Here is a 16,586-nt window from a genome sequence, read left to right as displayed (position 1 = left end):
CTCTGCCTATGCCCGTTCCTATGCCCTTTCCTGACCCCAGGGGGGACTTGCGTGTGGGTGAAGGGCAGGGCCTCTCTTCTGAGCCAGCTCTGTGGGGAGGTGGCTTTCCTGAGTGGCACACTGTGTGGGTGTGATGAGGACAGTAGGGCTGCTTGGTCCCTGTGAGCAGACCTGCTGAGCATGGTCTGTCCCCAGAAGGCGCAGTGGGAAGATGCTGCCTTCAGTGGTGTCATCGATCCCCTGGATGAACCCGCCCTCAAGCCCCCGCTTCCGAGCCTTCTAGTTACACAAACCAGTACGACCCCTTGTGGTTGAGGCTGAGTCCTCCCAGTGCCCTGGCAGGTCTGCATGCAGTTGGCATTCCATCTCGGCACCCAGCCAGGTTGATTTTAGTGAGGGAGCCTACAGTTAGACCTATTCTTTTAAAAAACTTTTAATTTGTTCTTTTTAGTTATTCATGGCAGTAAGTGTGTTAAACTTATTCAGATTTTTAAGTCTCAGATGTCTCTAAAGAAAATATACCGTGGGGCTGGGGATGTGGCTCAAGTGGTAGCGCGCTCGCCTGGCATGCGTGCAGCCCGGGTTCGATCCTCAGCACCACATACAAACAAAGATGTTGTGTCCGCCGAGAACTAGAAAACAAATGTTGAAATTCTCTCTCTCTCTCTCTAAAAATATATATATATATATATATATATATATATACACACACACACATACATACATACACACACACACACACACACACACACACACTGCGCGCTTGCGCTTTCTCTCTCTCTCTCTCTCTCTCATGTTACCCTTCCAGGGCTAAAATTCCAGTAAACAGTACTACTGAGAAATGGACACAGATAAGAGGAACTTGAGACAATAACAAGAAAATACGTAGATCTGTGGCAAGCCAGCCACGGGCTGTGTGTGTGTGTGAACTAGGAGCTTGAGTACATGAGTGGAGGGCACTGACGATACCCTCTGTTGGGGCAGGTGACATATGTGTCCTTCTCGTTCCCTCTGCCTATGATCTCTGCACAGCACAAGGAGCCATCGCTGAAGAATCCCAAGAAAAAGGCATTTTTTTCTGTCTCAGTGTGGTTATTTTGTGCCAGCCCAGTTCACCTGGAGTGACTTGAATGACTCAGTCGTGTGACGTGACAGATCTGGACTGCATGAATAAGGTTCTGTGGGAGCTCTCTCTAAGCCCAAGGCTTGGCTACATGCTGGTATAATTTACCTTAGATCAAGATGCAGCTTGATGGTAAAATCTCATTAGCTTTCATTGCTGTGACAAAATACCTGGGAAAATCAACTTAATGGAAGGAAAGGTTTATTTTGGATCACCATTTCAGAGGTGCTTAGCCCTGTTATTTTGGGCCTGTGGTGGTACAGTACGCCATGGTGAGAGCACGTGGAAGAGGACGGGTCAGCTCATGGTGGTCAGAGAGCAATGAGAGAGAAGGGCATGCCCCCAGTGACCTCACTTCCACCAGTCCCCACCTCCCACAGCGTCCGCTTCCCAGTGGAGCCACAGGCTGACACGTAAGCCTTTGAGGCACATCCAGATCCAAACATCTCCTAGGCCGTTTTCCTGGTTCTCCCTGTTGGCCCTGCGCCGCCTGCTGTTCCCCATGAGGCGCCTGCTCGGGCGTCGGCCTGGGCTATGCTTTCCACCAGGGCCCATGGCAGAAGGACTTGGACTTCCTTTTAGACGCTTTAATGAAGCAAGTTTTTCTAGTTGGCGACTTTCTCCCTCAGGAGCGCTAAGGGAAGTTTGGTGAGTTTTCTATCCCGAGTTTCAATAAAATAGTGCAGACTGCATAAGGTCTTAGATAACATGGAGAGGTTGTGTGAGGTCTTCCACTAGGGGTGGGGAGAAACTGGTGTTGAAATCTCAGGGCCAATATCCTTAGATAGGAGCCATGTGGGCACTGGGCCAGGGCCTGTGGGAGGAAGGAGAGCTCTGGGCCTAGGGAGAAGGATCCCAGTTCCTCTACCCTGTTCCTCATCATACTGTCACCGGCAGCAGCTCACTGATTTCTCTGGGCCTTGACTTCTCATCTATAGAAGGTTGGACTCGTGTTTTTCAATCCCTCCCCATTCCTGGACCTTTATCTTGTCCCCCAATCATCTCAAGAAGAACCTTGGCATGATGTCGTCAGGTTCACCCATGCTTTTGTATGCAGCGGAACTTCATTTCTGTTTAGGGCTGAGTAGTATTCCATCTTGTAGATATACCACAATTTGGTCACCCATCATCAGATGACAAACATTGGGTTGCATCCACTTTGGGGCTGTTAGGAAAACGCTACTATGAGTGTGTATATATGAGATTTTGTGTGGACCTGCTTTCATTTCTCAGGTATATACAAAGGAATGGGATTTCATGTGGGGGTTCCAGTGTCTCACCAACACTTGTTACTCTCTGGTTTTTGGATGCAGCCATCCTAGTGGGTGAGAAGTGGCATCTCACAGCAGGGGGCGGGTCGTCACATCTCCCTAAGGTGATCACACAAATGAAACTGAATTCAGAGAGGATCCAGTTGTTGCCTGACTGACAGGCCCTAGGAAGTGGGTTTTGCCTTCCGAGATTGGCTTCTCTGGGGGCAGCATTTTTGTTTTTCCAGCCCCTGGGTTTGTTCCGTTGACTCTGTTTCTGTCCCATAAACATTTATTGAGCATATTCATGAGCCAGGGACAGCGGTGGGTGGGATACAAAGGTGGGTGAGGAGAGTCCCTACCTTCGGGAGCTCAGTCTAACGGAAATAAGATCACAGTTCCCAGGACGCAGGGGAGAACAGGAGAAATGTCATCCGAAGACACAGGGAGGCTCAGAGAGGGGAAGTGACCCCAGGTCATCTGGGGAGATGAGGTTCGGCTCTGAGAGCCTCATCGTCTGCAGCGCGAAGGAGCTCTGTGCTCCCCAGAGCATCCCGTGCTCAGAATTCAGTCGAGGGGCTTCACAAGGCTGGGGGCCCCCATGGCCGGGCTGCTGGCTGCTCACGGCAGGTCCTCACATCGCCCCCAGGGGGTCACCGCTCTCCAGCTGAGGCTCCCCAGAGTCCTGGAAAAGAGGGGACTGTGAGACACTCACCAGGGTGTGGACCGTCCTGCTGTGGAGTCCTTCTAGGTGGAACGTCTCCTTTGGTCTCTGATCTGGGGCCTAAAACCTGATTCCCTCATGATCACACGTGCAGGGGGAGCGCCCGTCAGTTCATGCCGCTGCCTCACATCAGGAGGTAGGGTGGCCTGGTGGTTAAGGACACCCGTTCTGGCGCCCATGCAGTCTGCTGCCTGAGGCCGCTGTGGGGCCCTCGACAAATCACTCTGCTGTCATTTCCTCATCTCCAAAAGGTCTTAGTGATATTCACCTCACAGGGAGGTGTGAGGATTGGACATGACATTTAACAAGGTGTAGGCACCCATCAAAGGTGGCTGTTTGTGTGATAAGAAAAAACTCCTTCCAGGTTGAAGATTCAGCTCAAACCAGGGCTGGCTCTGGAGCCCCCGGGGGAGGGAATTGAGGCCATGCTCCAGAGACAGCCACCCCATGCCTCCCGCGGTCTTCAGCCTCTGCTAAGAAGCATAATGCACATAAGCAAAGGCTTCTTATGGGTGGCATTGGTGGTGTTTGAGGTGTCCGGGTTCAGGTGGGCTGCAGAAGATTACAAATATCGAACGCCCTTCAGTACCAAAGGCATGAGAACCTAGCACGTCATTTGGGGCTGGTGTCCTAGGCTTAGGATTTCTCTTACTGGAGCATTTTGTCACCTGTTCTTTACAGCAGGTGAAGCTAACTCCTGCTTCTAGGATCGTCTCTCACCTGCCTCAGGTGCACAGAGCTGAAGGAGCCCTTGGAGTTGGACAGACACCTGGGAAGATGTGCGTGTGCTTCACAGGTGTAACTGTCTTCTGCTTTTTAAATAATGTGGACATCAGTAAAACAAGGCTCACAGGAATAAACTCCCACCAGTCAATTATTGCAACTGAGTTGACCTCAACCTGGAAATTTTATATGGGTTAGATTAAAATCCAAAGTAAGATTTGCGATCTGATTCTGTTCCAATCCATTGCCAAGATCTGCTACCACAGGCCCTAGGAGCCATGAGAAGAATAACATCATTGCATTAGGCAAGCTTAAAAATGTTGCAAGAAAACATTTTTTGGGAATGTTTCAGTGCTAACCTACAAAAATTCAATAACTGTAGTGTGGTCTTGGGGGAAATAACATAGATATGTGCACTGAACAGTGACAGCAGCTGCGTGGCCTTGGTTAATATTGCAGGAGGGTGTGGGCTCACACCAACCAAGACTTAGGTATTTCCCTGGACCTGAGGAATGTCACCAGCTCAGTCTGCTGGGTAAAAAGGACATTCAGGACACTGGCCGTGGGTGGCTGTGATGGTTACATAAGAGGAAACAATGAAGTCGTTTCCCTGGCTCCTCAGTCTGAACCGGTAATAACCACACACCAGTGCACCTTCTGCATTTGGGGACTTCAGACTATTTCTTGCCATGAGTCCCCTGGGCTGCAGTCAGTGGAGGCTGCATAATAAGCTCAGCTGTCACTAACTCTAGAAATAAATGGTTCCTTCTTAGACCAGAGCAGACCACCATCCAGATAAAGGCCTCATCCAAGAAAAGTAGCTCCCAAAGCCAGAAGCAGTTCTAACAACGGGCAGAAAAAAACCAATGTAAATATAAGTTTAAAGGATACCTAAAGGAAAAATGCATCTTCTAAGGCCTGATGTCTTATGTTGCACCCGCTATCTGAAAAATATTTGGAGCAGGCCCCAGTCCAAGACCAAAGGCATCCCCCCTGGTCAGAGATGGGCTTGGACAACCTTTAGTTCTCCTCTACTCTGACTTAGGCTTCTACCGCCTGCCCAACGGGCCACACTGCCTTCAGGAGCTTGCACAATTGGCTTTCGGGCTCACAGACCATGGCACATTCTAGAAGGGAGCTTTCCTTTGCGTGCAGCTGCCCGCCAAGCTTTGCTGAGAGACACCATTCTCCTGCAGCCCAGCTGGACCCTTTCTGAGATTGAAGTGCACACTCACGGCAAAGGGGTCGTAGGAAGGCTCTGGGGGCACTGAGGTCGCGCTCTCATACATGGGGTTTGAGACGTTCTCAGGCTTGCCGAAGGCCGCAACGTCGATGTCCTCTTCTGACTGTTCAGAAAGACAAGCACAAGGCTGAGAGCCAGGACTGGGTCCCAAGAAGGAGCGCTTCACCTCCCTTGGCAGGTACAGCAAGCCACCCTCTGCCTCTTGGGAACGTTTCCCTTTGAACAGTACAGGTTCAGATACGATTGACAGGTAATAAAGTGCACCAATCTCAAGTGTTCAGCGCAGTGACACTGCACACACATGTCCCTGGGCGTGACCACCCTCTAAGTCAGCTCATAAGGCACTTTCATCCTCCCAGGAAGGCCCCGTGCTCTGTGCCCAGTAGTACTCCCTCACTGCCCAGGATAACCACCCCAGAGTGCTGCAGCCTGACCTTGAACTTGATATCAAGGAGTCGCACAACATGGACACTTTTGCTAAAAATAATGTTGCTATAGTTTAAATGTCCTCACCAAAACTCCTCATGGAATTTAATCCCCACCGTGAGGTATTAAGGGGTATAAACTTAATTCAACTGGGATATTTGGAGGTGGGACCTTTGTAAGGTATTTAAGGATAAAGGAGACCGTCATCCAATGGGACTGCACCTTTATAAGAAGAGGCTCTGGTTTCGGTGGCACATGTAATCCCCGTTACTTGGGAGGCTAAGACAGGAGGCTCACAAGTTCAAGACTAGTGTCAGCAATTTATTGAGGCCCTAAACAACTTAGAAAAACTCTGTCTCAAAATAATAAGAAGGGCTGCAGATGTGGCTGAGTGACCCTGGGTTTAATCCTGGGGAGGGGGGAGGAGGCGGAGGGGCGGGGGAGACCCTGTCTCACGGTGTGATGCACTGTTCTGCCTCAGGATTCTACATAGAGTCCCTACTAGCAAGCAGGCCCTTGCCAGAGGGGGCTGTCTGACCTGGATCTCTCAGCTGAATAAACCTCTGTTCTTTACAAGTTACCTAGTTGGTGGCATCCAGTTATAGCAACACAAAATGAACCAAGAGGCTTTGAGGTTTGCCCCTGTGCTTATAAATAAGCAAGTTCTGGGCTAGGGATTGGCTCAGTGGTGGCGCTCCAGCCTAGTGGGCTCAAGCCCTGGGTTCAATATGCAACACTGCAAAACAAGGAAAAGGAAGGGAAAAAAAAAAGAAATAGACAAGTTATCTTCCAGAAGGCAGGAAGCTGGGGCCTTTACCAGGCATGTTTTGAGGGCACACAGGGGAGCACGGACCAGGGAGGAGTGGAATACACTCCTGTGCTGCTGCCCAGCCCAGCTCCCCGCAGGGACTGTGTGTTGAAGGCTTGGTCCTCAGGCCACGGCATGATTAGGAGGTGGTGGAACCCTTAAGTGGTGACGTCTAGGGGAAGGAAGCTAAGCCACTGGGGATGTGCCCTTCAAGGAGACATTGGGACCACTCCTCTTCTCTGTTTCCTGGCTGCCAGGAGCTGAGCAGGGTCCTCTGCCACACACTGCTGCCATAGGCCAAAGGCCATGGGGCCAAGCAACCATGACTGAAACCATGAGCCCAAACAAACCTTTCCTCCTCGTAGGCTGATGATCTCAGGTATTTTGTCACAGTAACAGAAATCAGACTGGCGATAGGGTGACTATGTGATAGTTCAGGAGCTTGCTGCTTACCTGAGGTGGCTCAGCTGTTCAAATAGAGCGAAATGAAGTTTGCTGGCTGCAATGTGAGGCCTCTGGCTGTGTGGGTCCCTGACCCTGGTCCTTAACCCTCAGGGCCATTCCTGAGGCCCAAGCACTGTCTAGTGAATCCCCCCAGGTGAATGTGACCCCCTGGTGAATTCTGCTCAGGCCAATCCCCGGGCAGCTCCTCCTGCTCCTCCTCATTCCCTGTGTCAGCCAGGAAGAGGGCTTGGATCTGCCGCCACCAGTCCCTCTAGGGACAGACACACCCCCCCCCCCCCAGGCAGGAAGCATGGGGTGGGGTGGCGGCCCCTGCTGTGCCTGTTGGGGGTGAGGCCTCTGTAGCAGCTGGAAGAGCCTGGAGCAGGAGCTAGAATCTGGAGAGGTCCCTGCTGTGGTCTGTCCCTCCAGATGTCCGTTTGAGACTGCACTGCTGTTTCTACTGAGGTGAGGCCTTTCCCAGGAGGCGGGTCCTGGAGGGCTGATGTCTTCCTGGAGGTAGCAAGTCCTCACTTCCGCAGGACTACATTACTTACCTGGGCAGCGGACGCTGGCTTGTTATGAAGTGAGGCTGGCCCTTGGGTTTTGTCTCTTCCACACACCTGCCTGCACCTCGGCTTCCCACCGTGAGTGGAAGTGGCACGGGGCCCTCACCAGAAGCTCAGCAGATGCTGGCGCCATGCTCTTGGGCCTCTCAGACCAGAGTCCACGGACCTGAATAAACTTCTTTCTTTCTTTCTTTTTGGTACTGGGGATTCAACCTCGGGGTGCTTAACCACTGAGCCACATCCCCAGCCCTTTTTATTTTTATTTGGAGACAGAGTCTCACTAAGTCGCTGAAGATCTCGCTAAGTTGTGGAGGCTGGCCTCGAACTTGCTATCCCCCTGCCTTAGCCTCCCAAATAGCTGGGATTACGGGCATGCATACCCTCTATTCTTTAAAAACCATCCAGGCTCAGATATTTTGTCAGAACAATAAATAATAAACTAAGGTAACTCCCACCATTAGGTTCCCAGGTTTTTTTTTTTTTTCTCTTTACCTCAAAATGCTGGAAGCCAATTGTTCTCCGGTTTAGCCGGAAGTAGGAATAGGCAGCGGAAGCAATTGCTCCAATGACCAGGATGATGCCAAAGAATATCCCTGTCCCCAGGCCAGTGTGGGTTGATGTCTGCACACAGAAAGGAGAGGGTCAGTTCTTCATACTGCTGATTTCCCCCAGAGGAACACTTAATTCCTGGAGGAATTAAGATAAAAATAAAGATAAGTTAACGCCTAACTAGCTCTTACTGCCTCAGGGTCTGCTCCAAGCCTCTTATATACAAGAACCAATCTCAGTGTTTCACTAACCCACAGAGGCCGGGGCACTCATGACCGTCCCGGGTCTCAGGTCGGGGAACTGAAGCACAGAGGCTTGAGGCCTTGCCTGGTTTCCCACAGCTAGCTAGCTGGCGGGGCTTTGAGCTTTGAACCAGTCTGGCTTTGGAGCTTCTGTGCCTAACCACTATGCTGTAGAACATTCCAGCAGCTAGCAGCTCACCGTCCCAACATCAGTTACAGTCAGCTTCTCTATAGCCCGTACCATGTGTTCTCAGCTTTCACATTTCTTAATTCACAGCCTTCCCCCAGACCTAGCCCTCTGCAGGGTGGAGGGACAAACCAGAGCTCAGGACTTCTCCCTCCCCCTCCACTGGCCCATCCCTCCCTTTCATGCAAGAAGCACAGATGGTGGCGGGAGTGGGGACTGGGCGAGCCCGGGCTGGTGTCCCACCGTCGACTGGCTTAGAGGTGGGAGCCTCCTCATGGCTCCTCAGGAGGAAGGTGGCAGACAGGGCTTCCTGTACTGTTTGGCCCCTGGGGAATGGACACCGGGCTCTTCCCTCACCAGGATCCCTAAGCACTCACCGCAGGGGTCGGGGGTGCCTTTAAAGGCCTGGATATGACGTGAATGATTCCATTGGAGGCAACGATATCCCACTGCAGAATGGCTCTTCCATCCACAAACCTGGTCTCATTCTAGGGACAGGAGAGGAGAGTGATAGAAATTTGTGACCATCTGGCCTTCCCGCTCCTGCCCATGTGGGACACTTCTGTGGAGAGCAGGTGTTCAGCCTCCCCGAGGCCCTGGAGCCGCAGTGTCGACCTGTCTCCACTTCCTGTTCACTGTCTGCACAGCCCAGAACACACTTGCTGCTGTCTTCGCAGCAAGACGACCTAGGGCTTCAGAGACCTCCCGGGGGCCGGCGGGGGCATTTCTCCAACCCACTTGTATGACAGGTGGGCTATGAGAAGGACAATGCCTGGTGGTCGATCACCCAGTGGTGGGCAGTAAACCCCATGCTCTGGACTGAGGTCCATACCTCTGGACGTCACACTGCTAAAAAGGAACTTCTGAGTGTTCTAATCCCAGTGTGATGCACCAACTCGTGGTGTGGGCAAATAGGCCCCACACTCCACCCGCTGAACCACAGTCTGCATTCGAACAAACACCCAGTGATTCAAGGGCTGAAACTTAAGACGTACTAGTCAATTACTGACTTCCAGTAACAGAGGTGCTTTATCAGGTAAAAATGAAAAAAAAATTAGACTCATTTAGCACTCGCTGCATGCTGGGTACTACTTTGTGGGTCACGAGCTTGGAATTGCTAAATCCTACAACAATGTGTAATTTAGAAATGATCATTGTGGTCATCAACATCATCAGTGCCACCATCAGTCACCATTACCATCACCATCATCATCACCTACACCATCACCAACACCATCATCATCACTAACCCATCATCATCAATATAATCACCATTATCATCATCACCATCACATTACACCTCAAAATATGCCACTTGGGCATAGTGATGTTTTTTGAGTTAATGGCACTTGAGAAATAGCAGAGTCAGGGCAGGTTCCCTGAGCATCCCTTTCTCCCAGCAGCCTCCATAAACCTTCCTCTGAGAAAGAAGCCCTCCTGGACCAGGAGAAAAAGAACATTCTTACCACCAGAGGCTGGGGTCAACACCAAAATGGACCTGTACACAAACCTACTAGAACAATCCTCACCTTCCTGGTGTTTCCCCCATCGATTCCTGGTCACTGTGCCACGATTTACTGTTCTTAGCCCCAACTCCTCCCTTTTATCGCTTCTCCACCCATGTGTTGCTGGAAAAGCACATACGCTTTCAGTCTTAAGTTTGGTGGGTCTTCATTTTCCTTAGGGACACTCCCTTGGGCACGTCAAATGTTAAGTAACACTTGTAGGCTTTTCTCTTGTGAAGTGTGTCTTTTTTTTTTTTTTTTTGAGCTTAGTTCTTTATTTATTTATTTTTTATTGGTTGTTCAAAACCTTACAAAGCTCTTGACATATCATATTTCATACATTAGCTTCAAGTGAGTTATGAACTCCCATTTTTACCCCAAATACAGATTGCAGAATCACATCGGTTACACATCCACATTTTTACATAATGCCATACTAGTAACTGTTGTATTCTGCTACCTTTCCTATCCTCTACTATCCCCCCTCCCCTCCCCTCGAGAGAGAAGATGTGAAGTGTGTCTTATACCAGTGATTCTCAGGCCTAGTCTGCTGCGCCCCTCCCCTGACTCAGGCAATGGCAAGGCCCTACTGAGGTGGATGGCGCAAGGCATCCATCCTCTGGAGGAGCGCAGTATGTTTCTGGGAATGGGCTGGTTTGTTTTCCTTTAATAAGTATAGTTGCGATTTCTCATATGACCATTAAGTATGAGGGAAAAAACATGACTTTCCCAATTAATGCAACTACTTCTAAGAATAGATCTGTTTGCTCTAAATGCAATGATTCAGCTGTGGAGCGTAAATTGTTAATGTCTAATGAAAAACACCATGTATTCCTGTCAAGGAAGTTTTTGAGAAAATAAATTAAAATCTAGAAAAGAAGAATTAATGTTAAGAAGACAGATTAGTGCTTGGTACTGGGCAACTTGTTCCTGTGCACAATGGTTTGTGCTCTTAAAATTAAAATTGATTAAAATTATGATTAAAATTAATAACAAGTTAACCACTTGCCGTAACCATGGCACCGGTTCCAGTCAGTAAGTCAAGAAAGAATAGTCAAGGTATAGGCCAATAGTTGAGACATTTCTAACTATTATTAAAAGTTAACTAAACAGAAACAGCTCAAAGCAAAACGTGAACTGAAAGGAAAAATGCTTGCTTATGCATAAGCCAAGATACATTCTTTTTTTTTTTAAAGAGAGAGTGAGAGAGGAGAGAGAGCGAGAGAGAGAGAGAATTTTTAATATTTATTTTTTAGTTATTGGCGGATACAATATCTTTGTTGTATGTGGTGCTGAGGATCGAACCCGGGCCGCACGCATGCCAGGCGATTGCGCTACCGCTTGAGCCACATCCCCAGCCCCCAAGATACATTCTTCTATTCTAATTCTAGCTACGTAATATTTTGTTTCTTTGAATAATGATTCCTGTTTTGTAACCACAAAGTACTGTGAGCCTGCCAAAATGAAAAGTATATATGATCAACTTCACAAGTAAAGATTGGGATTCAGCACCTTCACTTTGGTGTCTGTGTTGTTTCTCCACCCCCCTTTTGCCGACTCCTCACCATCCGTTCATCTCCTAAGACCCCCTGTTGGAGCTGGTCTCCAACACTAGTCAGATTCTAAGATGGTAGAAGAAAGGTCTTCCTGCCCAACATCAGCATTATCAAAAATAATCACCACCATCACCACCAACATATCCCCCTTTCTCCAGCATCTGTATTTATCAGGTAAGGAATCCAAGGCACAAAGAAGTTGGATAACCTAAGCTCTTACAGCTAGAAAGTGGCAGGACTGGGATTCATCCACAACAGGGTCATTCATTTGACTTCAGAGCTCACAGGTGAAGGCCCAGGACAGGACTGACATTTGGACAGAAACAAAGGTCGAGAACCAAGCAACTTTAAAGTGGTTTCCTTTGATATTTCTCACTAGCAGCTTCAGATGATGGCCCATTTCCCAAGAGGTGGGGGCCGCCTGTCAATATGATGGGCAACGACACTTCTTTATTCCACCCCCTATCTGTAGGTTAAGAGTTTACTTTGACGTTATAACAGTTGCCATCTATGAGCACCTACTGCATGCCACCAATTGTGCATGTATTACATCCAGTGTTCCCGATAAGCCCAGAAGACTTGTCATACCATTTGGAGCTGGTTGTAGCCAGAAGTGATGAGTAGCTGGCTTCCCAGCCTCGTCTGCACCATGGTACCATTGACAAGATCATTGTAGAGTAAGATGCTGACATTGGTGAAGTGGTGCTCGATGTCCCGCCCAGACAGGATCTGAGAGGAAAGGAGACAAAGGCTGAGCCATAGTGGGCATTATTGAGTTTTTCTCAGGCGTTTGGTTTCCTAGGCTCTTCCAGAGGATCACCCATAGCTAGGATGTGGGATTGGAAGTCACATGAGCTTCCCAGAGGTGTCCTGGAAAGAGTCGGTCTGGGGTGGTAACAGCGGGGCAGAGATGTGGCTCCTCCAGGACCTTGGGTGGCTGGGGCTACAGGGCCTCCTGCAGGGCAACCCTCTGCCATGGTTGAATAAATTTGGCCAATTTCTGTCTTCTGATCATGAAGAAGGTGGATGTGGCAGATTGAGTGCATCGATGACCCCAGTTCTTCCCCCTTCCTGTACCCTTGCCCTGGGCCATGAACCTTGCTTCTTACTCTGACTTGGGGCCCAACTGAGTCAGAGTGAATATGGCCAGAGGCTTGGAGAGCCCTGGTGGGACTGGGTGCCTGTCACTCTCGGTCCCTGCACTGCCTCGAGAACATGCCTGTGCTACCCTGCCCACACCTGACGCCCTGCAGAGCAGAGCGGCCAACCCGCCAGCCTGGGGCAGCCCAGTGGGGGTGGGCTTTAGATCAGAGCATGTCAAGATCACAGGTGACAACAGATTTGCAGATACGGGGGCTAAATGACAGTCCAGTTGCTGAGTTTTGGGGTTACTTGTGACAGCATTTTTGTGGTGACAGATAACTCACTTCAGTCTAAAGGATGGGCATCGGGGACCAGACTCACCTCATTTTCCCCCAGCCCACTGTTCTGTGGCACAAAGAGGGTGCCACGGATGGACAGGTCAGTCAGGTGTTTCAGGAACGCCTGGCCTCGGGCTGAGCTGTTGGAGTAGGCCAGGACTTCCTGGGGGGAGGAGGGAACCATTAGCTGGTCAGCCCTGGTGTAGGCCTGGGGTGACTGCAGAGGGTGGCAGGTCCCGACGTGAGCCTGAGTCAGGCCGGCACTCCTCTGCTCTTTCTTCTCACTGTCCCTTGGAGGGTTCTAGATGCATCCATCCCTCAGCCAATCCTGCGGTCCCAAGACGTGGCCACCTCCTGGGCCATTCTCAACATGGACCCAGAACAGTCCTTCGATGTGGATATTGAATCTTGTCTAAGTCCCTGTTTACTCGGAGGAAAAGTCCATCTTTTATTCGGATCACGAGGCCCAAACCATTTGGCCCCTCCTGGACATTTTCTTTTTCCATAATATACACTGCCCTCCTGCATCCTGCCCTATTTATTTGTTCTGTTTAGTGCCTGTTTTGTTCCCTGATAGAGACTTCAAGCACCTAGTAAGTGCTCAATAAATATCCACTGAATGAATTTTAAGAATTGCCCTACCCAGTTCAGCTTGTCTTGCCAGGCAGGGCTGGCTACTGAGCCCAGAGAAGGTAAGTAATTTGCTGAAAGTGTTTCATTCTGTGCTGGTTTTTTTCCCCCTCTGAAATGCTATCATAAGCCAAGCAGCAGAAATGATTTTAGTGCTTATCTTTGGCATATTTATGGAAACCTTGACTTTTATTTATTTTAAATTAAAAAAATTTTTTTTTGGTACTGAGAATTGAGCCGAGGGGTATTTAACTACTGAGCTACATCCCCAAGCCTTTTTATTTTATTTTTTGATTTTGAGACAAGGTCTCACTAAGTTGCTTGACCTTGCTAAATTGCTGAGTTTGGCTTTGAACTTGTAATCCTCCTGCTTCAGGCTCCCCAGTTGCTAGGATTACAGTCATGAGCCACCACATCTGGCTGGCAACCTTGACCATTAGATCAACTAGATGGACACCTTTAGTGGTCAGCCTCCTATCCTCCTGAGGTCACTGTCAATTCTACTGGGAACAGAAGCTCAGTCCTGGCTGCCCTGTTTCCCCACCATAGGAGGTGAGGGGAAGCTGGTCCCAGGCAGCCTGAGTTTGCCCAGTTATGGAGTGTTAGGTTGTGTCCTTAACCTTGCTAAGTTCCAATATCTTCATCTAAAAAATGGATTCCCAAATCGTAGTGACCTTACATAACCATGTGAGGATTTGTTCCTTCTAACATGTACTTGCTGAGCTGCTATCATAGACCAGCTACTGAGATTCTGGGGATACCCTGGTAGTTGAAGCAGGAACAATCCCGCTGGATGAAGCATACATTCTTGGCCAAAGGGCTTAGTACAGTGCCCAGGGGAAGGAAAATGCTCAAAAAAAATGGTAGTTATCATTATCATTATTAACAATTTAGTTCTTTGATCAGTTAACACTAAATCCTCCAAAATGGGGCTTTCTCTTTGTTGGATGTAGTGTGTAAAATATTCATGGGACTTTAAGTGTGATGTAAAATGCCAATTGATTTCAGGTTAATTTGGGTGATCACCAGGCAGGCTTAGGTAACTATCCACGAAGACAAAAGAGTATCTCTCATCCCTGCAGATCAGAGTCTTTAACTGCTCCATATGCAGAGATAATAATCCCAGCTTTAACAACAATGGAGAATTTTCCATGGGCCAACCAGAGGTCTAAGTGTTTGACAAATATCAACTCATTGAAAGATCACAGTGATCCCACGAGGCAAATGCTATTATCACCTCCACTTTACAGGTGAGAAAACTGAGGTTCAGAGAGGAAAGTAACCTGTTTAGAGTGAAGCAAACCCCAGGCTCAGATTCAGACAAGGTGGCCCAACACTCCTGCTCCTAACCATCACTAGAGCCTTTAGCTTCTATCAGGAACTCACCCCTCTTACAGCTGCTTCAAGGTGACACTCCCTGCCCAAAGTGGAACCAAGCAGGCATGGGACATACCGTCAGGAAGTTTGTGAGCGAGGGGAAGGACATCAGGACCTGCAGCAGGTTCCCACTGCACGAGAAGCCATCACCCACGTAGCCTGTCTTGCAGGTGCAGTTCACATCTGGAGAGCAGAGGCACACAGGGTCCCGTGCCCAGTGGGGCAGGGGCCTGGCTGCCCTGCTCAACCTTGGAGCCTGGCTGACCAGCTGAGGACTGTCCAGCAGCTACGTGGCCCAGGCCCGGGGTAGGTGGGGCAGTTACCTTTCATGCGATAACAGAAGACGTCCCACATCTCGCTCTTATTGGGTCTGGGTCCATAGTCCACGATCCCAACAACTCCAGAACCGCAGTTCTGGGAGGAGTAGGCTGTGGGGTAGGCGACCCGCCCACTGTCCAGCCAGCCAGCCGAACACAGGTGGTACCTGGCCTGCAGGGACAGAGGCAAGATCAGAGACCCACTGCAAACTCATACTCCCTATGGAATCATTCGGTTAATTTCTTCTTTATCTTCTTCTTCTTCTAGTTTTTTTTTTTTTAAATAATACTGTGGTTTATCAAAAAACATAAGAAATTTCAACTCTTATTTTTTGAATTATAAAAATCAACTTTCGGCTAAGTTATAAAAATGTTTCTTATGTAATTTTTTGCATAACTCTAGTAATGCTACCAGTGGCTATAGATCAGAATAAACAAAAATACATAGCCCCATTATTTACCTGTAGAACGTGTTCATTTATGCCTATAGTTCAGCATTTATTATATCATCATTGTTCTAATTGTAAAAGTCACATCGAAAGAATGAGCAAAAACCACCTACAAATTGGCATAGTTGTTTATTTCTCAGTTTGTGAAAATGTCCTTAATTTGTTGATGTAGGAAACAAATTTCAACTCTGATTACTATGCAAAAGCACAGAAGAAAATCTGCTTTGCAATTACATTTGTATCTCAATGGCATAAGGCAACAAGCTCTACATGAAAAAATTACTAACTGAACTACAGGTATTAAATACTGAAAAAAAATCAACAGTTTATTATAATTTATTTTACTGAACAAGGTAGGAAATTTGCAGCTATCAGCAGTTCCAGTGCAATTTCAAGTGCAATTGGGAATTCGGGAATCTTGGTGGAGCTGTTAGTGTAGCGAACCCAGTGGGTAAAATACCTGCATATAGGGGTGAAGGGATCACTCTAAAATTGACTTCATCTGTTTCATTTTCGGCAAACTGACTTGGGCCACTCAACAAGGCTTTTATTATTCCTGATATTAGTGCACGTTCTCTTTTTACAATAAATTCATGACCATCAGAAGATATCAGTTTGACATATAATAGCCGCCATAGGTTTTCTCTTCTCTGTCCATTATGTTCTTATAAATTCTACTTTGGTTTCACAGGATGCTAGTCGTTTCTCGTCAGCCCTGCAGTCACTGCAACCGGGTCCCCTTGTATTGCCACAGTCCCTACTCCAGGGCTGCCTCCGGATCCCCAGCTGCCCCTGGTTAATTTATGATTCCCCGATCAGACCACAAACTCCACAGAGTTAAATCCACTTTGCTAGTTGTTCTCTTGTGCCTGAAACACAGTTGGTGGTCCCTACATTTTTGTTGATTGAGCCACTGGTGGAACGCAAGTGGTCTCTTTCTTGTAGGTGGCCAGGTCATTCATACTCATTTTGGTTCTCTCTGCTCTTGAGAAAGAATTCGCTACCATTTATCCCTGCTGCAAATTCTTCATCTTATAGGTTACAGA

At 48.5% G+C, this 16,586-nt stretch overlaps 1 protein-coding gene and 1 pseudogene across 1 annotated transcript in view; both read right to left on the bottom strand.

Annotated features, from left to right (window-relative positions):
• Nucleotides 1-3,000: 3,000 nt before the first annotated feature.
• The window catches only part of Stab2 (stabilin 2), a 153,409-nt gene continuing 139,823 nt past the window's right edge, over nucleotides 3,001-16,586 (bottom strand). Inside the window, exons 62-69 of the mRNA XM_076855421.2 lie at nucleotides 15,098-15,263; nucleotides 14,851-14,957; nucleotides 12,811-12,930; nucleotides 11,935-12,075; nucleotides 8,663-8,773; nucleotides 7,800-7,928; nucleotides 5,056-5,166; nucleotides 3,001-3,058 (exon numbers count right to left, since the gene is read on the bottom strand). Coding sequence (XP_076711536.2) covers nucleotides 3,008-3,058; nucleotides 5,056-5,166; nucleotides 7,800-7,928; nucleotides 8,663-8,773; nucleotides 11,935-12,075; nucleotides 12,811-12,930; nucleotides 14,851-14,957; nucleotides 15,098-15,263 — 936 coding nt within the window. The 3' untranslated portion in view covers nucleotides 3,001-3,007. The remainder of the gene's footprint in view (nucleotides 3,059-5,055; nucleotides 5,167-7,799; nucleotides 7,929-8,662; nucleotides 8,774-11,934; nucleotides 12,076-12,810; nucleotides 12,931-14,850; nucleotides 14,958-15,097; nucleotides 15,264-16,586) is intronic.
• On the bottom strand, nucleotides 15,877-16,198 carry LOC143397371 (elongin-C pseudogene; annotated as a pseudogene).

Source organism: Callospermophilus lateralis, chromosome 4, assembly GCF_048772815.1.
Source record: "Callospermophilus lateralis isolate mCalLat2 chromosome 4, mCalLat2.hap1, whole genome shotgun sequence".
Lineage (NCBI taxonomy): Eukaryota > Metazoa > Chordata > Mammalia > Rodentia > Sciuridae > Callospermophilus > Callospermophilus lateralis.
This window is presented reverse-complemented; position numbering and strand designations above follow the sequence as displayed.